This window comes from Stigmatopora argus, chromosome 5 (genome assembly GCF_051989625.1).
Source record: "Stigmatopora argus isolate UIUO_Sarg chromosome 5, RoL_Sarg_1.0, whole genome shotgun sequence".
NCBI lineage: Eukaryota > Metazoa > Chordata > Actinopteri > Syngnathiformes > Syngnathidae > Stigmatopora > Stigmatopora argus.
This window is the reverse complement of record NC_135391.1, coordinates 2,926,449-2,950,000: the sequence shown is the minus strand read 5'-3', so window position 1 is coordinate 2,950,000 and position 23,552 is coordinate 2,926,449. Positions and strand designations below refer to the sequence as shown.

Sequence of the window (23,552 nt, the reverse complement as noted above, 5' to 3'; positions counted from 1 at the left end):
AATATAAAACGGGTAAAGGAAGAAAAAAAATTTAACTCCTGAAAGATAACATTTGAAAAAGTGCAACTACTAACTGATCTCTCAGAATGTCTCCATCCTGATTGGGGTAAAAGGCCAGCTTGAAGATGCGGTTCATAACACTGCGCTCGATGGCCATCTGGGCATCCTGCAGCTGGTCTTCACTCGCATACTGCCAAATGGCATCACGGGCCATGGCGCCGTACAAGTAGCGCAAAAAATCCTCAACTGCTGCAGTCTTGTCATCTGCTGCTGTGCACGTTTGGAAAGCTGGCGTGGGACGGAGGATAAATAAATATCAGCTGCAAATTAATTCGCTTCATTTCTCAAAATACAGCAAAAACCACAATAAAACGACGATCGCTACCCTTGATGAAGTCAAGCATCCTGGACTCCATGTGTTCAAGAAGAAGGCGAACGCACACTGTGGTAAAATAGCGGTTGGCGACGTCCTTGTCTCTCAAAACTCTCTGGAGGAGCCTCTCCAGATGGGCTTGGGATGTCTGCAGGCCCTGGCGGCATCTTGTTAAATACGCTATATATGGAGCCCGCTTTCTACAGGAAACAGAGGACTCACTTTTAATAACTGAGACAAAAAAATAAAGGCAACCACGTTAAGGCTGTGCAATATCACATCATCGCCGAAGAATTCTTGGTGGTGATGTGAATTTGGAAATATCACGGTAGTCCGTCTCCAGTGATCTGAGGATGTTGTAATTCGGATGAGCGAGAGAAGCAAGATGACACACAAATGTAGCTGACTACTGGACGGCCACCATCTTGGATGTGTCACATCCATTCAATTGCATTTATTCATGCTGTAGTCTTAGTTGCATCTGACAAATCTTTATCCGATGTTTACACTGATTGCTACAAATGTAATGATATTGGTTATATAATATATGATGCAGTCACATATTTAAAATGGCAAAATATTGTGTTTGTTTATGACAGTCTATAGAGTTAAGCTCTTTAACTGTGAGTGTCTGCAGCTTTCTTTTACACTTGGTGTTAAATGCTAAAATGTGAAGACTAAAATCTCAGTTTTAAGGTATTACTTTAAACCAAGGGTGTCTAACTCGGGTTGGTTCGTGGGCCCATAATTTTCTCATCTAAAAATACCTTCATTGCCAATTTTCTTGAAATATCGTGATAGAATTTTGCGGCTACATCACCCACTTGTGGTACACACGATAATGCTGATAGTCACCTATAATCCTCTGCAATGGCAGCAATCAACTTCCTACAGGTGCGGGGGTCAAAACGGCTGACGCAACGTGTCGTCTCCTGGATCTGGGCCATCTGGTTTTTGTCCTGGAGGTTGATGGCTTCTGCCAACTGGACTTTTAGGAAGCAGACAATCTCGTTGTCTGAGAGGGAGGAATGGTGGAAAGGCATTTTTTTCTTTACCGAGGTCTACATCATCCAAATTGTCGGCCAATGTGATTGACGGCAACAGGATTCTGCCTGAATTGTAGGATTTGTTTTGTGATTGAATACCTTCAGGGTCCATGTGGTCAGGCAATCCGTTTCTAGCCGTTGTCGTCAGGATAGGCAGAGCCACCGAGTCTGCAGAACACAATGCCAATCGCAACTTTTTCTTGGCATCGCTGCAAGTCAATAACAATTGGTGAAAAAAGATAGTGGGAGTAGGCTTCGGTGTTGTTGTGCTGAAAGATGAAAGATCTACCTAAAGGAGAATTTTGAGCCATGCTGCTGGGCGGTTTGACTGGCCGAATCTGGGAGGTCGTCAGTTGAAATGTTCTGTAGCGCGTCGTCTCTTGGAGAGTCGTGGACATTTTCCTCAACGCACATGTCTGTCAAAGACACAAAAATTGGAGCGTGGCCATTTATGTCGAAAGAATCAAATTATTTAAAGTGAAAATCCCATTTTGAGATATTAACACTCGTAAATATTCTCTTAATTGAAAAACACAATGCATTTATACTTTTTTTTTTTAATTAAATCTCTTTTAAAAAAGTGCAATCATTTAGTTTAGTTGTTTATTGAAATTTTTATTGACAAAAAGGGAATATTTTTAATACTATTTTATTATTTAGAAAGTTGAGTGTAATAGGAGAGCATAAACACTGATTTTCTTTGATTAATTTTTAATTTTCATGATTAATTTTTAATTTTCTTTGATTAATTTTTAATTTGTTTGAAAAAAATATAATTTCATCATTAATGTATAACTGCCTGTTGTTTTTGTTAATGGTACAACAATGTAGCATGCCAATGTAAACATAGCATCAGTCAAAGTGTCATGTGACATTTCATTAAATTAACTTTATCAGTCCATGAATTAAAAAAACCCTTTTTAGATTCACGAAACGTGTTTTAAGTTGTTGTTAACCCTGACCTCCAGCACCCTCATAAACTGTTCCTGCTGTGGCTCCCTCGCTCGGACTGATCCTCTTTATGTTACGATACTTGTCCAAAATGTCTTCAGCTGCCTGGACCTGGGAGCTTTGTCTTGGCAAAGGTTCATCTGACGAATCAAACAATACAAAAAGAAAAAAATAATAAAAAACAAATACACATCAACTCATTTAGATGGGTTTCCCTCATGTCATTGTCAAACCTTGAGGAATTCGCTCCGGGGCAGCATCATCTTTCTCGTGCTTGTCTCGTTTCCGAAACGCGACTATTGGGGCTGTGGAGGGAAAAAAATAATAATAAGACTTTTACATCGTCAAAAAAGACTTCCATAGGAATACATGACAAGCTGAGTGGCTGCAACTTAAATAATTCAATGCATTATGTGCCAAGGCAGATCTGCTGATGAAAAATCTCATTCCAAGTAAACCAGCAAAGTGCGAAAAGAATTATAATTAAAATTATGAATAGACTACCAAAATATCATTAAAGTTCACCGAAACTCATTATGGATAATTAACTCTAGCAAGTTGAAATGTCTATGGGGGCTTATCCTATTAACACAAAATGGTGAAAACAGGACAAACAATAGTCGAACATTTGATGAGACACGAGGGAAGCACTGGGTGAGAGGATAACGTAAATGTGGATATTCTTTATTGTCCACAGAAAATTGCAATGGAACACTATGGAACATAATTATTTTTTTTAAAGCTGCATGGATACGTAGACTGTGTACAGTGGTACCTCGACCTACGATCAGCTCTACCTACGACATGCTCGAGATACAATGAAAATTTCGATCGAATAATTCGCCCTAGATACGATCAGAATTTTGAGATGCGACCAAGCCAGGTGGCCATGGCACTGTCTTGCCGCATATCTTTCATAGCACTTTCACAGCAAACAGCCCATCGATAGCGAACGTGAGGGTGGAGGCGTGGCAAACCGCTAACCCGTCCAGAACGAAGGTAAAAAAAATAAAAAAAATTGAATTCAGTTTTGTGTAAAGTTACATTAAACGTATGTTTGAGTGTGTCTGTATATATTAATCCAAGTTAATTTAAATTTGTTTGTTCGGTTACGAGTGTGTTGTCGTGGAAAGTCCCCCCCATGTCCCTCTCTGTACCCTCCGCGAAATCCGTCTAATTTTACTTCTATTAAACACATTTTATTACTATTAAACCACTAATTATGTGTTACTTTGTTAATAGATGGCGAATTAGAAGAAATAAAACATTTTTTCCAATCCAATATCCTGTTTTTGGTGTTTTTTCAGAGGGTTGGAACGAATTAATGTGTTTTTAGTTCATATCAATGGGAAACGTTCGCTCGAGTTACGAAAAGCTCGACATACGATCTCAGTCCCGGAACGGATTAAGATCGTATGTCGAGGTACCACTGTACATTGTGACATCTACCAATCTAAAAAAAGGCAGAATCTAAAAAGCAGCATGGCGCACAGCCCCGACGATAAAGCTAGCTCAAATGTTGGACAGCGTTACCTGGAACGTCACTCTCGGCCGTCCAATACAGCACTGTGAGGGACACAACAGACAAAGACAGGCAAGACAACTGACTGACTGACTGACTGACTGTTGACAAACAAACGCATCGTGCTCGACGGCAGACTGGCGTTTCCGGCCTTCGCTGGCCTCCCAACTTCACGGTGTAGTCTCCCATTTTATGAATATCAATTTGATGTTTACTTAAGAAACACAATTATCCGAAAGACTAATGTGCAGTCACTCTGTGTGGGCGCAGCTCATTATTCCCCAGACAGATGCATGAGATATGGCGGTGGAGGAAGAACGGCAACAAGAGATGTGCCATCTATCAGTGGTGATGACAGAGAGGTCCATCTAATGACCATTAGCTGCTGGATGACAGCACAGCTGGGAGGGCTAGCGGCCGTACAATCTACACAACGAAAGCTCCTCTGATGAGTGATTAGCTTCAAACGCGCTATATAAATCTGGAGCTAGTGAGACGTGAGCCAAAAAGGCAACTGGAAGCGTCTTTAAAGTAACTCTGACAAACAACGGGCATCATTTTCCAACTGGAACATCGACAATACGGAACACATCATTCTTTCTCATTTAATAAATGGCTTTTTGTGATGTTCCTTAAAGTGTGAGATTTTCTGTCGCTTGTGATTAAGGAGAGGTTGTTGTTGTTGTTGTTTTTTTCACGAAACGTAAAACGGAGGAGCCCGGCGGACAAACGTGAGTTTAAAAGGTGAGCGTTCAATTAAGCAATGCGGCGAGAGCGTTTCTTCACCTTTTGGGATGGCTGACACAAATCGCTTTTTCCACCACGGCCTGTTGCGTTCGGACTTCTCGTCATCGCTGTCTTTTCTGTCTTCGGTCTATGAATGGAATTCACAAATAGCAGTTAGTCAGTAGTAAAGTATAACAAACAGATTATGGCTACAGTCAAAAACATGAACACAGTACTTGGATATCTATTCAACGTTTCTGTTGTCTTGATATGGAGAAAAATCCAAGTCAGTATTTTTCCGAAAGTCCCAGCCCAACATGAGGGCAGACATTTTATCAACGCTGGTACTATCTTAGCCAATCAAATTCAAGTATCCCATGTGACTGTTTCTTCTTTATTGACATTATTATTATATATAGCAAGGGTGTCAAACTCGGGTTGGTTCGCGGGCCGCATTAACGTCAACTCCATTTCACCTGGGCCGGACCATTTTAGATATAAAATTGAGATATAGTATAGATATATTTTAAATCAGATTAAAAGACATGGACCAAAAGCCCTAAATATTCTCTTTTTGTAATAGATATAAAACTGTTTATTTGAGCTTTTTATCTTAGTAAGGGAAAATGTCTTTTAATCATTTGTTTTTCATTTCAAAAGGAAACTAAAACTTTTATCATGTTCAATATTAAAATGGAAAACAGAAAATATTTTTATACATTTCTTTTTTAGATTTTACAAAATGCTATTTGAACTAAAAACACAAAATTGGATTACAAAATTGCAATTATTGATTTAAAAAGGGGAAAACTAGGAAATATAATATACACCTATAATTATTGGAATTTGATCCTAAAACAGAAAGTCGGCATTCATGATATACTTTCTTGGGCCACATAAAATGATGCGGCGGGCCAGATTTGGCCCCCGGGCCGCCACTTTGACACCTGTGATATATAGTATTGTATCTGTGCTTTGGGATAACTGAGACAAAATGTCGGCGCTGGTAAGCGGTATTACCGGCTGTTGTGCCTTCAAGGCCTTGCAAAAAAATGGAAAAATTAAAAGGTGACATTCTTAAACATAGACATTAAAAAATACCTTCACGCAAACAACGCTTGTGATTACAGGTCAATAAATAAAAAAATCAATTTACTACTTGCACGGTTAAATTACAAGACTTGATAGTTACCTCCCCTTTCAAGGAGTCTTTGCTAGGCGACGAAGATGGCCCTACAGCAAAGGCCCCTGTCGACTCGCGCTCTTCAACCGCCACGCGGCGATTCAGCCCGGGGTCGCTTGTCGGTCGACGGCCCGGGCACACGATGTCAGAACTGCGACTCCGGACCAGTCGATCGGGGAAGGAGTGGCGCTGTTTGTTCTGCTCAAACTCGACTTGAGCCAAGCTGATGACAGAGTGCCGTGTCTCCGGCCCCAGGGCGCTCGCTTCGGGGATGGGGGGATCCGGTGGTGGGTGAGCGGGCCTGGCGTAGTGGACCTTGGGCCTCACTATTGTCCCAGTGCTGCTGGACCCTGGGAAACAAAACATTTACAGGGAAGCAATTGGTCCTCATCTCATGAGACTTTAGAATGGGAAATATAGAGAAGAAAAATGTTCTGACATAGTTGTGAAATGCTCAGAGCTAAAGAAATAAAATGTGGCAAGAGAGTGGGCCACCTGTTTAAAGGGTAGACCATCACATTTCCTGAAAGGCTTTCAAATAGATTCCAAAAAAACCACACAGTGGGACAAGACGACTATGCCAAAGTGCTTTGGGTGAGGTCTCTCAACCTGTCATCCCCTCACCTTGCCACAAACGCAACAAAAAACTGGGACAACTTAAATTGTACGTGGACTATTGCACCTACCACTTGGTGTTAAAACTGCTAAAGAAGAGCAGATTATCTTTTTAGTCTACTTTACTCTATAACAATATTAAAAAAAATGTATACACATTGTAATTGTGTAGCACTCGAGAAATTTACCTTCACCACTACAGAGGGGATCAAACAAGGCCATGATGGAAGCGTCTTGTGATGCTGACAGGTGTGCTCCTGTCACAACACAAGGAGAGATAAGATCATTAACAGCCAATTCAAGTGCATATAAAGTATATTGTACAATCTCCAAAAAAATGAAAAAAATTGGGGATGTCATTTGCTGTGATATAGATTGACGGTGACACTGAAAGTGACAGCAATTGATGATTCTGGCCGCTTTGGAATAGACTAATGACTTTGCAAACCTAGTGGGGGTGTGACACTCTCCTACCGTGGCCTGACTCCTCCCCATCTGGACTGGTCACAGAGTCCTTGCCTCCAAAGTCTGAGCTGCACTCGGATCGCAGGTCTTCTATCTTGTTGGGGATGTCTTCTGATGTTGCACTGATACCTGCATGTCAAATAAATAAATAAATAATAAAAAAATCACACAAAATACAGTTTCTGTTCTAGATTAGTGCAAATTAGGACCAGCATGATTTTATGGGAACAGTCTCAGTGGTCACAATATGGACAAAAATGTTTTGCACTTTTGAGTTTTTTAGTCTTTAATGATCCAACTAGTTAGAAAAATCCAAAACTATGTTAGCTGGATCCAAAACTATGTTAGCTCGCCAATGTAATGTCCAAAAATAATTTGTGTCACCAGCAACAATGACCTTCAAATGTGGACTCTGCACTACATAATCTCAAGTGAATCTGCACGTTTATTGCTTATCTTTGTGTGAGGGGGTAAATCACATGTGTCAAAGTGGCGGCCCGGGGGCCAAATCTGGCCCGCCGCATCATTTTGTGTGGCCCGGGAAAGTAAATCATGAGTGCCGACTTTCTGTTTTAGGATCAAATTAAAATGAAGAGTATAGATGTATATTAAATTTCCAGATTTAAATTAATAATTGTAATTTGTTAATCAATTTTTTCTGTTTTTAGTTCAAAAATCATTTTGTAAAATCTAAAAATATATATAAAAAAAGCTAAAATAAACTTTGTTTTAGATCTACAAAAAACTGAATATTAAAGGCTTTTAATCCAGTTATTTTAATCAATTTATTAAAAAAAATATCTAAATATTATATCTAAAATGGTCCGGCCCACGTGAAATCAAGTTGACGTTAAAGCGGCCTGCGAACCAACCCGAGTCTGACACCCTTGGGGTAAATAAAGTTTCTATTTATACCCGAGACGACACTGAGGCCAGGAGTGCTTGGTCTTGAGCTGACCTCCCGGACTTCTGTATCATCTGAGGTGCTGCCAACCCCCGAGCAACTCTCAAGTTCCTGCAGCCGTTCCTCCTGTTTCGAATCTGGGGCTTCTGGGTAGGAAGAAAAAAAAAGGAATCAAGCTAAATGTTGCTATTCCAAATCTTCTCTTATTTGTAGTGCATCTAGGCCCCATTTCCACTGCTGTATAATCAGACTGCACCGTTTGGTCCTTCAGATACAGTGGTTACTGTAACATTGGTCATTCCATGACTCCGCCCCTTTCCTATAATTGCCAAGTACACATATGCATGAAATCAAAGGATACATTACCATGAATGATAAGAGGCAAACAAAACCATCAAGCTTGTGAGAAGCAATTCTTTGGCTGCCCATTGGAGCTGTTGGGTTGAACCCAGAGGCTCCATATGAACAGCAGTACTCATTTGCATGCTCGTTAGTAATAATGTGTTGGTGAAGTGGTCTGCTGAGTGTAGTTTTCTGCTTCTGAACCGTGAAACAAGCATAGTATTTGAAAAAAAAGCCTCTGATCGCACTATTACCGAGCAGTGCTGCGGGGGGAAATGAAATAAGCAAATTAAAAAATGTATACGTGCATATCATCGACAGCATGTGTTAAGTGTACACTTGTAGTGGAGGAAAAAAGGCATTGTTTTACTAATTAGTGTACCTTAAAATTGACTTCAACTGAAAATGTACCATATTTTGCCGTTTAATATACCCGGGTATATTAAACGGCAACTCAGCTTTTTTGGCAAGATTTGTATGGTGTTCATGGGGGCATAATTATAGATAGATTAAACAGCAAAATACGGTAATTGAAAATGACCTTTTGTGATGGAATATTAAAGTATAGTTCTAATTTTAGTTCAAACCGGAATCAACCCCAAAATTTCTCAAGCAGAATTCTAACTGTTCAAATTTGCCAAATTCGACAATGACGTGTGAGGAGGGCACTGTAATGTTTGACTTACAACCGCTACCCAAATGCGATCTCGAATTGATGCTATGTAAACTGACTGAAGACAGCTGCTGTCCTTGCGCTTCCCTCCCCGCCGTTCCACCACAGGTGCAAACACACCTGGTGGTCCCTCTAAGGAAATCCAGAGCTGCCTTTTACTGGCACGCAAGGATCTGCCCTGAAAGACAGGCAAATGTATTCAAATATGATGACAGATGTGTACACACATTTTGGGTGGAGTGCAACCACACCTGGTGTCCCAACCCCCACTTAAAAGCCAGAAGAAATATGAATATGCATCCCAACGTGTGCGTGGAGAGCCATATTAATGAATGTGGCGGTAGTGAAGAAGAAGAAAAAATAAAATAAAACAAAGACAATGATTGGTCAGAAGGTGACAGTGGGACGAACCCGGCCGGGACCCTACCGGAATCACTTGGCAGGACTTCCACACTCCACGCCTCGCTCGTGGTCTCGGAGATGGTGGAGCCGTAGGGGTCCAATAGCACGGAGCCTGATCCCGGGAGGCACAGCAGGCTTCCGAGCATGTTCTCCGCAGCTGCCCCTAAGAACAAAGAGGAAGGAAGAAGACTGAATCTCCTTCTGTACTAAGGGCACCTTCATAGGGGAAAATTCTTTTTCATCCTTAAGTTTAAAAAGGTTCTTGTCAAGATTTGAATAGCCCTATTTTAGTGTATACTTACCGCATATAAGCCGCATCCACATATAAGCCGCACCCTTAAAATGGCCGTAAAATCATTGAATTTTACAAATTTTCTTGCATAAGACGGCCCCTGATTCACAATTTTCACCTTCATATTCATGGTTTTATTAGGGAGTACAAATGTGTTACTTTGAAGGGAAAATCTTGAGAAAAATAATCACACATGGTATTTCTGAGATACTGTATAAATCGAAAGGATTGTCAGATGGATTGAACATTACGAAAGGGTGTTGCTTGCACGTAGACAAATTCAAAAAGGAAGTCATGTGAGCAGTACAACCAGGAAGTGTGTCCGTAGCGGTCTAGTTCGTCATTCCCAGGGAATTTTTAGGTCATTCCTGAGTGAGCAATGGCAGGCACAAGTGAGTTTTTATGCAAGTTAGGGTTTTTTTTTCCTTGAATTTCATTCATAGACGTCAAAATAAATGTTGTTTAGTGTTTCATCAATTTATCTTTTCTCTATATTGAAATAAATGCAGTTTTGTGCACGTCAAGTCTAATTTCTGCGCATATAAGCCGTACCCTTGATTCAGTCATTATTTTTTTAGCGACAAATAAATGCGAGAAAATATGTTAGGTCTTAAAAAAAGTACGTTAAGAGATACCTATTAGGCCTGTTGTTGTCCATTTTACTATTGTTAGTTTAACATACTCGTGTGACTTAGAGCCGTGTTAGTGTGAGGAAAACCAGTTCAAGATTGCAACTTGTGAACCAGTTCTTTCTGCATAATTCTCCCTCAGCCATTTGGAGTCAACAAGGTAATTTAGCTGAACAAAACAATCCCTGAAAACTCGAGCAAAATTGGAGAGATCATCAAGAACCCTGGATCGAACATTACCGACACTACATGATTTTCGAGAATGTATTCAGCTGGGCTTACCCAAATGGAGCTCAAATAATGTACATTTTATGCACGAAACAGCACAATTACGAAGCCCTGCGTGAAAGAGTTAGCGTTAATTGCTAACATCTCACCTGAGCTGACCTAGCAATGCTCGACTTTGAGCTGGAAATTACGCTCACATTACTCCTAAACAAATGACTGTCTCGTGCATGTTTGCGACGCCCAATGACGGCGGCACGCTCAAGTCAATCGTATTTCGGCGTAATGGAATGTGTGCCGCGTGGCAGAATGTTGTGATGAGAGTTTTTTCCCGCTGTCCATGTTTACAATGTTCAAGAGTGCATGTCTTTCAGGTGGATGATTAAATGAGTGGCACAACAAGAAGCGAAACAATTAGAATTTCTGCCTCATTATCATGGTAATCTTATCAGTGCGATAATGAGGTATTAATGGATATTTAATGTGCATCTCATAACCCAATCCCTTGGAGAAAACACATAAGGAAATCGCTGTAAATTCACTTAATGACGGAAAAGTCCCCCAACGCCATATTCCGAAGGATGAAAAATGGCGCATGCAAATTAGAAGGAACCAAGGTCAATAAGACTGCGGGGACCAAATGAATGTCAGAGAAAGGGGAAGACAGAGAGAGAAACTGCCAGCCAAAAAGAGAGAGAGAGAGAGAGAGAGAGATTGGTAGCAGAAGTAGTGAGGGTGAGAAAGATGGAAGTATGAATAGAATTTTTTCACGAAGTGAAAGCTGAATTTCATGGAATCACTGTGGATTTGGGAATGGTGAAATAACTGATGGAATATGGTAAGTTTTAATATGTCATGCAACAATTTATACGATTCTGATGTTATACGAATAATATGCCCAATGTTTTACAGCTAGGACTAAAATTGGATTAAGATTAGAATATGTTAGATTGAATTTTATTCATCCCGTACTTGGGGAATTCACTTTGTTGCAAATTTCCCTACCATCGATTATCCCTAACCCTAACCCAAAGATGTTGTGGATCTAAATAAAATAGATAATAAGTAAATAATTCTAATTCAATCGATTCAGGTATCTGGCAGACTGAAACAGTAACGAAATGTTTTGGTCACATTACTTATTTCTCATCCTTTTTCTTCTGTATTGATGTAATTTGTTTAGGTGAAGATTTATTTTTAACCACAAATGAATGTCGTGTTTAATATACACCCCCATTTAATATACCGGGTATATTAAACGGCAGGGGTATATTAAATGGCGCCCAAACGGGAGGCTCAAATAAGCAAAAATCATTTAATATACCCGGGTATATTAAACAGCAAAATACGGTAATTTGAAATGAAATGTTAAACTAAAGGTGGGCCTGAGGCAAGAAATAATTATTCTCATCTCATCAATTTCTAATCTATGCATCCATTTTCAACACGCAGGGTGCTGGAGCTGACCTCAGGCTTAAGGCAGACTACACCCTAACCTGATTGTTTCATAATTTTCGCTTAAATGTAAAATAGCAACTGATAAAGATTCTGTTGCCATATTTTCCCAACCCCCAGTTCTCCCCAACATTGACCTACACAGAAAACAGTTTAAAAAGCTCTTCAAGGTCTTCACTATCTTATTTGTAGTGTTGTTTCACAAAGGTGCCACAAGGTGATGACATTTTCTTGAAGCTATTTGCCATAAGGTCACTCCGAAGAGCCAAAATAAGGCACTCAGGTTTAAAAGATGGCGATAAATGACTCACAAGCACTGTTCCCTCTAAGCTGCGCGCGTGCGCAATTGCGCACTACTCTCGTCTTCTCTGCGCAGCAGAAATCCTATGGCGCGCAGTAAAAAAAAAAAAACGGATTTTTTTTTTTTTTTTTTTTTTTTTTTTTTTTTTTTTTTTTTTTTTTTTTACCCCTTTCTTCATGATGGGCTCGGTTCTAATGTCCAAAGAGCTCCAGTATTTGTATTTAATCATTAAACGCTGTTTTCGGCTGGATTTGACCGAATTTGAGAGCATTTTGAGCTGTTTGGCGAATGGACGTATATAGACGTTTTTTTGCCTCCATCGCGATATCATCACGACATTTTACCAAGGAATTCACTTCCCTGGGCTCGGTTCTAATGTCCAAAGAGCTCCAGTATTTGTATTTAATCATTAAATGCTGTTTTAGGATGGATTTGACCCGATTGCTGTCATTTTACGGCTCGGTTCTGCTACATCTGCCCGCCCAAGAGTGCTTATTCCCGGGCTGCCATTGATGGTAGACTAACATTGATTTTTACTATAATTTGGACAACACCGGCGGCGGGCCGGATTAAAAATCCTAACGGGCCGTATATGGCCCGCGGGCCGAGGTTGAAAAACTTGTACACACACGATCCGGGGGCGGGGCGAGCGCGCGAATCCCGTTTCGGCGAAACCTCCGTTCGGCCGAATGAACGTTCGGCGGAACGTCCATTCGGCGTCCTGCCCGTCTGTCAAACGTCCGTCGGCGAAACGTCTTTAGGCGAATCATCCGAGTACCGATGATGTCGCTCACACTGGTACTCAGTGCGCTCAGGGAGGTTGACTTTCTGCTCAGACCAACGAAAAATTAGAGGGAACATTGCTCACAAGTCATAAAAATAGGGCGTACCGGCTATTTCCTGAAGTCGATCTTCATCCATGTTAGGGTCGAAATCACTGCCAAGCACGTCTGTGCTCCAGGTTTCGCTGACAGTCTCGGAGATGTCCCGATCTTCTGTCAGGCCCATCATGTCTCGGATCTCAAATTTGCGCAGTTTATCATCCAAGTTGTCCTGCGTGGTGGCTATAGTATGAGGGACATCACATGGCATTTTTGGTATGGCACAAACATCTTCTCAACAGAAAAAAGGCAACAGTAAAAAGTTCAGTGATTAAACAAAAATACAAGTTTCAATGAATAATGTATTTGCACATTTAAATGTAGCAGTTCATAAGGGCTTATGGCATTTTTTTTTTTTTTTTTTTTTTTTTAAATACATGCCTTGTTCATGCTCCAAAAGCTGAAGAGCCTCCACCCCATTACTCCCTGAAGGTCCAGCTCCATGCTCAGAAACCGATTCTCCCTCCAGGTCAAGAGATGATACTGAATTAGAACGATTGGAAGGACCTGAGAAACACATGAAAAAAAATCCTTGATTTTAAAAATATCAAGATTGACCCAATATAATTAGTATTCAAGAAAAGAAAAAAAATCATGGGCTTTATATCTAAGATCACTTTGTCCTTCAGCCTAAATCCAGTAAAGTTCATCGATTTTACAATTCCACAGTATTCATAGTCCCACTTTTCTCAATAATTTTTTTGGTCACAATGCACTTACATATCTAGAATGTAACGTCCAAGAGCGTTAGGGTTAGATCTTTCCACCCGCACTCTAAATAATAAATGTTGCCAATATCTGCCCATCCTTGATTTTTCTTGTTTCCTTATTTGACTCTGCTCTTTCTAGGTTCTTTTCTAGTTTCAAGTCAACATACAACTAACCTTCCGAGATGCCTTCCAAGTTGTCACTGCAGAGTGAAAAGCGCAGTGTTTTGTCCGGTTTACCATGAAGTTTCGTGTCATCTCCATGGCCGTCGCCTTGTGCAGCATCCGCCAAGTGACAGTTCAAAACCTGCAGTGGAGAGTACAGATTCAAATCAAGGGGCTACTTGTGACATTTTTTATGTTGATTGCCCTTAAAATCATAAAATGCAAGACGGGATAACCACACTTGCACCCAGAGAGAGTCCTTTTATTTATAACATCATTTCCTCTATGGCAGTTAAATGCATTTAAGTCCCATTACCTCATTTTCTGACATCATTCCAGGGACAGTCTGAGGACCATTTCCAAACGATATGACAAGCACCTCTTCTGGCATCAGTTCTTGGAGCGACTCTTGGGAGTTAGCCTCTGCCTCTCCCTCTTGGGCAATGTTGGTACGGCTGCGGCTCCGAGCAGCTGCTGGTTGGAAAGGAAAATGTAAAGATTTTAGACAGTTTAAAAACAAAGTTATGATTTGTTGTTCAATTTTTTTGAATAGATTTATCCAAAAAGTGCATTTATTTGGATGTGAAAGCAGAAATTAGGAGTTGTTCAATCATTATCGCAGAGATTTATGGTTAACTTAACCAATCATTTGTTCCGTTATAGACATTTTTGGGGGGATTGTTGTCAACATGAGCAAATGTTCCACTGCACTGTTTTGGCACAAGACTTTTCCGGCAAGAAACACCTGAAAATAGTCGTGTAAAAGCTATTATCTGTTCCCTTTTGAGAAGTTGCGTATGCTTTGAGGAACAGAAATTAAAATCCTATTGTATTCCAACACGTGGGCACATGATAAAAGGATGAGCTGGATTGTGAGACTTTTCAGAAACAATACTACCATTAACTTCTTCATTATCTTGTATAAAAATAATAATAATACATTTCAATAAGCATACTAACCAAAGGGAAACGTCACATTATCTTAGCCGTAAATGTCGAGGTAAAATTATACTTGATGCAAAGCAAGCAGGGTGAAAGAAAGCACGAGAAAAGGGTTGAGCTTCAATGGCGGCAATGGCGCATGCATCAGTGAAGTCGGAGCATTATTGGACAAAACAAATACCGTATTTTCACGACTATAAGGCGCACATAAGTCTTAAATTTTCTCCAAAATAGACAGGGCGCCTTATAATCCAGTGCGCTTTATATATGGACCAATACTAAAATTGTTATCACGATGAAATAAAATAAATCAGTCGATAGAGGTACACCATCCTCTACAGCTCTCACAACTACGGCAAGCAGCCCCCGACACTACTATTTTCCCCGTAGAAAACTACTGCGCAGTGACTGCTGGGATATATAGTTCTTTTGTCAATACACCCAATGGATTGTGGCCTGGACATCGACATCAACACAGCTTTACGAAGCGTGGAAGGCAGCGCTGGAATAGTTACGCTAGCTACTATTTGCGAATGGATTGTGGCCGCCTGGACGAACGTATAAAACTCAGCGTTTTCGATGACTCATTTGGACATTTGTTCAATTCGGACACAGAAAATGAGGACTTTGATGGATTTGTGGGTGATGATAACGTAAGTACATTGTAAAATGGCTAAATTAAGTATAACCGAACTCAGTTTTGCTTCCGTTGCCTTTTTAAAAACATGTTTTTAGCGTGTGGGTGTAGCGTGTATGTTTAATCTGGTGTATGTTTTGCCATGCCTGGCTGCGTCTATAAAAACGGTGCGTCCTTTGTATGTGTAAAATTCAGAAATAGCACTCGTTACTGACACCGCGGCTAAAAATACGATGCGCTGTATAGTCGTGAAAATACGGTAACTTCTAGCTGACAGATTACCCACCAAAAGGGGTTACTAAAGGAATATGAGCAGACAGGGAGGTGGTTGAAGGGTCCCAAGACGTTATAGCAGCTAAGTGTTGTCCTGGTCATTCAAATAGCAGCACAAGAGGGAGGAAAAGGACAAAGTAGGAAGTTGGAGAAAGAAGACAACACTTCACATCACACACTTCAATTCAAAAGTCATTCAAGTATGGAAGGCTGGCGTATTCTAATCATCTTTCATCGGCAAAAGAAGCATTTCTAATTAAGGAGGCAGTGCGCTCCAATCATTCGTCTTGAAAAATACTAATCAAAGTAGTTGAGGCATCTTTTCCACCCATGCCAATTAAAGTCAAGTTCATTTATATTTGGTAATTTAATTGGCTGTCATTTCTGTAATTGAGCCCCGATCCAGACCAAGCTAATTATCTTTATAACAAGCTGAAAAGGAGCTCATTAGCCGCCTCTAAAAACACGGGCCTCTAACTAGCCATCACTGGCCGGCTTGTTTATTTTGCTCCTCATTACAAACAATCACTTAATTGTTCCTCTAGTTCTCGTTTGGACGGGCGCCTGCCAAATGGCCCACACGCACCTGCACATCAAGCTTTTACAAGTGCTTGCATCATATCCAGCGTAGCAATAAATTAATTATAAAAGACGGATTAAGGAGGAGGAGGGGAGTACCTATGGGGAGCCGGTTCTTCTTATTAGCGGGAGTGCTCGCGGGGGAGAGCTGGGGGGTGTTGGAGGGGGTGAGCTCCAGACTGTTGCTCTTCCCAGTTTGGGATTGGGGCACGTTAGCCAACAGGGTCTCCAGGGCCATGTGTTCCTCTTCCCGTAGGTGGTCTCCAGCCATGACGCCACGCACAAAATCCACCTAGCAGGGAGAACAACACAAATATTATTCGAATATTATTCACTACAAATTTCAGGGTTCTCGATTCTCCGCAAAAACAAGAGCAAATGTAATCATATTCCAATTTCCAAATAGCTATAATTGCACAGCACAAAGGTGATTTAATATTCCCCACAATTTGTTTCCACTGTAGGAGAATCATGAAGTCCCCTTTATACACCTTGACATTTTAATCATAAAAAGACTTAAAAGCTTTTCACATTCTGACCTTGAGTGACAATTCAAGCGTAAATGTGAACAAATGCATACAGTTTTGCTCATTTCAAGATCCAATCCAGGGGTATGAAAACCTTTCAAGTGCACATTAAAATACGTCACAGGTGTCAAAGTGGCGGCCCGAGGGCCAAATCTGGCCCACCGCGTCATTTTGTGTGGCCCGGTAAAGTAAATCATGAGTGCCGACTTTCTGTTTTAGGATCTAATTAAAATGAAGATTATAGATGTATATTATATTTACTGATTTTCCCCCTTTTAAATCAATAATTGAAATTATTTTAATCCATTTTTTTTCTGTGTTTTTAGTTCAAAAATCATTTTATAAAATCTAAAAATATATAAAAATATTTTCTGTTTTCCACTTTAATGTGGAACAATGATTAAAAAAGATTTTCCCTTACTAAGAAAAAAAAGCTCAAATAAACATTGTTTTAGATTTATAAAAAACTGAATATTCAGGATTGATCCAGTTCTTTTAATCCATTTATTTAAAAAAATCTAAATATTATATCTAAAATGGTCCAGCCCACGTGAAATCAAGTTGACGTTAAAGCGGCCCGCGAACCAACCAGAGTCTGACACCCTTGAAATACGTCATGCTAGATATTACCAAAAAAATCAGACTCATTTAATTGATATCAGGAGCCTCCAAATCTTTTAAACACATAATGACTCCAGTAATCGCTCTGGTGAGGCTTGTCGGGGTTATACTTGCACTATAAATAAAGGACCCTTGTAATATGAACCATGTCTTTCAAAATACAGCTGCATCCAAAGATTTTTTTTTACCAATGCTATCAACTGTTGATGCGAAACATAGACTGCCGTCCTACTAAGGCCTTCGAGAAGGTTCATCGATGACATCGGTGGTGTTTCAACTGCTCTACCGCCGATCACCACGTCCAGAAAAGCTGCCACACAACTCTGAACAAAAACATATACACAAACATAACATTAGCAATCATTTCCAAGGTCAACCTCTTGCCTGAATGAAAATCAACATACTGCAACTCTTACTTTATCAAACTTGGACAAACAGCTTTTCTGTCTTGGGTCCGCGTCATCAGCCATCGCCAACTGCTGTAAAAGCTGACCGACCTTGGCGAACAGAGCGAAACACACGCGATATGAAGTAAATATTAACCCTAGAATGGTAACCCTCTATTTCAGGGGTTACCGTTCAGGCTTCTGAAATAGAGGGTTACCGTGGTTACCGGGGAACAAATGGGTACCCTTCATTGCACCGTCTTGCTTAGGACCAATGTTCCCTCTAAGCTGTGCGCGTGCGCAATTGCGCACTATTCTCGTCTTCTCTGCGCACAGCAAATCATATGGAGCGCAAAAAATAAAATCCCAATTTTTTTTTTTAACTGTGAGGCCGACGCGCGAACCACTCATCCGCCGGGCCGCCCATTCATAGATATTAATCATTACATTTTATTATTACTAAATAATGTATGTGTAGTAGACATATACCTGCTTATGGCAGGTGTGATACTGGTGTGTGCCCATAGCGAGCAATGATGATGTTGCTTACACCGGTACTCAGTGTGCTCAGGGAGGTTGTCTTTCTGCCCAGACAAACAAAAAAATAGAGGGAACATTTCTTAGGACCCATTTCTTTCCCCGGTAACCATGGTAACCCTCTATTTTAGAAGCGTGAAAGGTAACCCTTGACATAAAGGGTTACCATTCTAGGGTTAAACAACATGCTTTTCTCCTCGCGCCACTTACCTGCATTAAATTGAAGCGCGCCACTTCATTAATGGGGGCGTCTGAGATGATACCGTACTGTTCGGGGTTGACAATCGCCGGACAGATGAAGCAGGTGAGCAGGAGGTCTGTACACATGGTACGCACCTCCCCTATCTCTAAACCTTCCACGCATGACAGAGTCTTGTACATCTGCGACACGATCCATCGCAAGTTATGGGGGAAGCAGTAGGTGTTCTGCTTCAAATACCCGATGAACTTGTTGACCAAAGCCACCAACTTTGCTTCATTGCTCTCGACAGCCGCCTGCACCCTTTGTTTATAACCCTCGGAGCCTTTCTCTCCAAAACGCTCCTGCTGGACGCGGGTCAGGCGCTCAGTCACTTTCCCCGGGTCGGTCTCCAGGTGGTCTTCGTCTTCCACCAACAACTGCATGATGGGTTCGTGGAGGGTGGCGGTTAGGAAGAGTTTGGCTGAGTACAGACCCTCGGAGAAGAGCTTGAAGAGGATGCTGAAGGCGCATGTGCCTCGTCGTAGAAGTCGTCGCGGGTTGTCGCTCTCTTTTAGCTCAAACTCGACCAGGTAGCGCAACACCTAAGAGTGATCGAGGGGAAAGGACAACCATTTTTTTGTGGTATTCCTAAATTACCGTATTTTGCTGTTTAATATACCCGGGTATATTAAATGATTGTTGCTTTTTTGAGCCTCCCGTTTGTGCACCATTTAATATACCCCTGCCGTTTAATATACCCGGGTATATTAAACGGCAACTCAGCTTTTTTGCAAGATTTGTATGGTGTTCATAATTATAGATACTTAAGTTCATTGGAATTCCAAGTCAGACTTTATTCAGCAGTAAGTAGTTTTAACCTGAGCAGTAAGTAGTTTTAGTCTGCAAAACGTTGATGCACCCCGTCACGGCATTAAGAGTGCGTAGTGGATCGTACCTTCCCGTTTGTGCGCTATTTGATAAACCCGGGTATATTAAATGGGGGGGTATATTAAACAGCAAAATACGGTAGTTTTTACAATGAGTTGCAAACCTGTAACAAGTAGCTCTCGTCTTCTTGCATGATACAGTTGCCATAAAGTGAAGTGAAGACGGTATGGATGACGCCCTGAGTGTTCTCCTGGTTCAGCCTTTCCCCCGCCACCAGACAAGATGCCACTAGTCTGGGGTTCTCCCTCATTCGGGCCAGGAACTCCCCATAGATGGTCTCTTGGAAGCCCAGAGTCTTGTAGCCATCAATAAACTGTGTGTCTTCCAACATTTTGGCATGTTGACAACATTCAGCTGGAGAGGCTTCCACACTTATCAAAACAATAGAAAACAACAACACAAAAGGCATCATGTTATTACTCAACATCTCATCTCATTACAAAATAATCAATCATCAAAAGTGTCAACCGATTTCTGATCGGGGACATGGCTAGTTTCTACAAAATAATGTTAGATTCCAAAGGATCGCCCGACCTGGTAAGAATGAGCCGATCGAGGTTTATCCGCTGTTGTTTGGCAATCCACGCAGCCCTGTAGAGTCTTTCGGCTGTTTTCAGGACATCGCTGTTGAGCCTCTGGATCAGCAGCTTCTCCGACGCCACATAAAGCCGCTCTTGCTTCAGGTGGTGGGCCAGAGTGTGGATGTCTGGCTTCACCATCTTCACCAGCTCTCACACACGGAGGTAAATGCTAATGAGCACAAAAGACAAGCAAGGGTTAAAAAAAGAAGCTACACTTAAATTCTTATAATAAAAGAAAACTGTTTCGCTTCTGGAGATGCATTGAAAAATCTCTAAATGTCTTCCTATAGATCAGGAATAAGCATCATTCAATAACTTAGGTCATAGATGTCGAAGTGGCGGCCCGGGGGCCAAATCTAGCCCACCGCATCATTTTGTGCGGCCCAAGAAAGTAAATCATGAGTGCCGACTTTCTGTTTTAGGATCAAATTAAAATGATAGATATAGATGTATATTATATTTCCTTATTTTCCCTTTTTAATTCAATAATTTCATTTTTTAATCATTTTTTTCTTTGTGTTTTTAGTTAAAAATCATTTTGTAAAATCTAAAAATATATAAAAATATTTTCTGTTTTCCACTTTAATATGGAACATGATTAAAAAAGTGGTTTACTTTTGAAATGAAAAGCAAATAATTGAATAAAAGATATTCCCTTACTAAGAAAAAAGCTCAAGTAAATATTGTTTTAGATCTATAAAAAATGGAAATTTAGGGTTTTTAATCCGGTTCTTTTAATCCATTTATAAAAAAATATATCTAAATATTATATCTAAAATGGTCCGGCCCACATGAAATTGAGTTGACGTTAATGCGGCCCGCGAACCAACCGAGTCTGACACCCTTGACTTAGGTGCTCAAATACAAATTATAACAACCAATAACCGATGTTTTGAAATCGCCATATTGCTTTACATCAATTAGCATTACAGAATAACAATCGTATATTTCCATCTGACATTCAGCACCCATGTATCGTAAAAAGGAAGTGGCAGCCTCAATGCCTTTCTCACAAGGATCTGAAATCACAACAGTTAAAATATGCGAACCGCTCTCAAAACCGCTTTCAAAAGCCAAGGCAAACGCACTGAAGAGAAAAGCATAAAAATGCAATGGAATTACTAAGGGAATCCTCTGCATAATAGTCTCTTCTTGTGAATGCTTAGTAACATAGTAAATACTGTTCGGGCGCTGGGGATTAGAATGAGAAGAGACTGCTTGAAACTACCTCATAATGGCAATGGCTGCAAGGCAAAGACAATATGCACAAGCTAATAGACAAGCACAGCATTAGAATGGATGTGCCTGACAAATTCAATTGGTTATGCAGATTTAAACGCATAATGAGCCTTCCGTAGACTTGCCTTGGAATAACAAGAGATACCAATGTCACATTGAGCACTTGCGAAGTAGATGGGAAATTTCTCATGAAACGTCAAAACTTAGCTCCTGAACAATAAACTTTTTAAAAAATCTGAGTGTTTTTTTAATTTATTTTTTTATTAGGGACAAAATACTTGCAATTTTTGAGTAAAATGTATTGGTTGTACTCACCCAAAAATTGTCCTATTGTTCATGGGTCTAGCTCTAGATTATCTCGATAGAAAAAAATGCAAATATAACAGTAAATCCTCCAATAACAAATATTGGCAGACATCAAAAGGACTACTGAAGTGAAATTAATTCTCAAACAAATACGCACATACAGAGAGTCCTACATCCTCTACCTACTTCCTTCTCAACAACTTTGGATACTTTTAGTTAAACAACTTAAGCAGCACATTTAACACTTCTAATGACTGACTGGAAACTGAATCAAAAGACTTTTTGGGCTATTTGTTGAAGATCAACTAATAAAAGAATAAATGAGTGACTCGTAAGTCTTTCAACTCAGTTGGGGAAGATAAAACAGAACCCTCAATGAAAACTAAACAATAAGCAACCCGTATAATGCCATTTGAGATGGGCAGATGCAGATCTACTGAACAGGTATTTCATGTGAGTCACTGAACATTTCATTAAGTGGTATAATACACTGAATGACAAAAGTGGCACACACCCACACTATTTAACAATTAAACTCACCCATCAAAAGCGTGAACTGCATACAATTCAAGATAAAAGGAGCAAAAATGCATGGATGGATGATGGATAGGTGGGAAGGGTTAGGGTTAGTGTGGGATGCAATGACGACATGGATAAACAAAACCGCTTGATTTGGAGATGCTTGTTTCGTAGTAGAATATAATTCAATTCTACTTCTAAACTAGGGCTTAATCTCGTGTTCAATTTACATATATACACATGCGTAAACAAGTTTAAGATGAGCAATCGGATTGTCATTTTTAACAATAATTGTGGGAAATACGTTATATGTATAAAAGAAATTGGCACAATAACATAAGACCTAGGAGATGATCATATTTATTTCGAATACTCCCAACACGTACAAAATAAACTTAACATTAGGTTCCTTACATGCAAGCTAGTTTGGGTGTACATCCATAACCCAATATAGATTCATATTTCACAATCTGGATCAACCATCGGGTGCCTGAAATCTCACTAGATCTGTAGAAGGACCATCATATAACAAATATTATTCTTCAAATGCTACCGGTTAGGTTTCGAACCTCGGGTATATGAATGCGGAAAGCTAACATGCTAACCTCGGCTAGCTACGTTAGCATACTTTAGGTTGTAAGCTACACAGTGACCACTGTAGGTTTCATAAAAAAACGCGACATAAATTGGGCAACTCACCAAACTTAATGGGTAAGTGTTGATGAATTGTAGTACCAGAAAACACGGCGGATCGTTGGATTTTTCAAACGAGAAAAAAATGTTTGTACGCGGTTAGCAGTCTCTGTTCTGCAGGAGCAAACTGGACTGTCATTCGCTGTCATCACGAGGAGACGCGCGTTACGCGCATGCGCAACCTTTGTAAAGGGACAACATAAAACTCAAAAAGGCAAAGATCCCGTTGACATTATTCCTCTAAATATTCATTTTTCCTCTTAAAATATTCACTTCAAGTTAAAATAAATTAATATTGACGTTTAACGTTTGGTGGTGATATTCGAATGCGCATTATGTTATATTAGAGTATTAAATAATTTCAAGAGACGATCATGTTTTATCTATGAATCTATATTTAGTGGTACAGTTATCGTACATTGCATTAGAGATCAGGAGATGTATAAATATGCCCTCATTTTACACTACTGCATCCGTTTTTTTCTTTTTTTGCGGCATTCGGAATAGTTGTTATACACGCATTTCACCACTAGGTGGTAGTCAAATAACGAAAATAATGCAAACCTTGTGGAGTCAAACATTAAAAAATGATAGCATCATCACTTTTGATCCATAGATGATTAAGCAATTCATTTACATATAAGATATACTAATATTGTAAATTGCATTTTACTGTTTCTCGTATTGGTTTTAAGGTTTAAAGAGTCAATCAAATAAAATCATGAG

General features: G+C 40.1%; 1 protein-coding gene across 5 annotated transcripts in view; it reads right to left on the bottom strand.

Moving 5' to 3' along the window:
* gapvd1 (GTPase activating protein and VPS9 domains 1) overlaps positions 1 to 22,980 on the bottom strand; it is a 25,221-nt gene extending 2,241 nt beyond the window's left edge. Inside the window, exons 1-26 of one of the 5 annotated variants that reach the window (XM_077601229.1) lie at positions 22,833 to 22,980; positions 20,023 to 20,238; positions 19,592 to 19,859; positions 18,570 to 19,142; positions 17,853 to 17,933; positions 17,625 to 17,759; positions 16,388 to 16,580; positions 15,723 to 15,803; positions 14,174 to 14,331; positions 13,870 to 13,999; positions 13,367 to 13,492; positions 12,995 to 13,168; positions 9,228 to 9,365; positions 7,797 to 7,931; positions 6,891 to 7,010; positions 6,605 to 6,673; positions 5,811 to 6,151; positions 4,679 to 4,766; positions 3,904 to 3,936; positions 2,604 to 2,675; positions 2,382 to 2,510; positions 1,709 to 1,835; positions 1,519 to 1,628; positions 1,229 to 1,388; positions 386 to 573; positions 75 to 288 (exon numbers count right to left, since the gene is read on the bottom strand). In XM_077601229.1, coding sequence (XP_077457355.1) covers positions 75 to 288; positions 386 to 573; positions 1,229 to 1,388; positions 1,519 to 1,628; positions 1,709 to 1,835; positions 2,382 to 2,510; positions 2,604 to 2,675; positions 3,904 to 3,936; positions 4,679 to 4,766; positions 5,811 to 6,151; positions 6,605 to 6,673; positions 6,891 to 7,010; positions 7,797 to 7,931; positions 9,228 to 9,365; positions 12,995 to 13,168; positions 13,367 to 13,492; positions 13,870 to 13,999; positions 14,174 to 14,331; positions 15,723 to 15,803; positions 16,388 to 16,580; positions 17,625 to 17,759; positions 17,853 to 17,933; positions 18,570 to 19,142; positions 19,592 to 19,859; positions 20,023 to 20,207 — 4,028 coding nt within the window. In that variant the 5' untranslated portion in view covers positions 20,208 to 20,238; positions 22,833 to 22,980. Of the gene's footprint in view, positions 1 to 74; positions 289 to 385; positions 574 to 1,228; positions 1,389 to 1,518; positions 1,629 to 1,708; positions 1,836 to 2,381; positions 2,511 to 2,603; positions 2,676 to 3,674; positions 3,937 to 4,678; positions 4,767 to 5,810; positions 6,152 to 6,604; positions 6,674 to 6,890; positions 7,011 to 7,796; positions 7,932 to 9,227; positions 9,366 to 12,994; positions 13,169 to 13,366; positions 13,493 to 13,869; positions 14,000 to 14,173; positions 14,332 to 15,722; positions 15,804 to 16,387; positions 16,581 to 17,624; positions 17,760 to 17,852; positions 17,934 to 18,569; positions 19,143 to 19,591; positions 19,860 to 20,022; positions 20,239 to 22,832 lie in introns of those variants that run through there. The other 4 variants (XM_077601226.1, XM_077601224.1, XM_077601227.1 and 1 more) reach the window with 4 other exon arrangements.
* Positions 22,981 to 23,552: the final 572 nt, after the last annotated feature.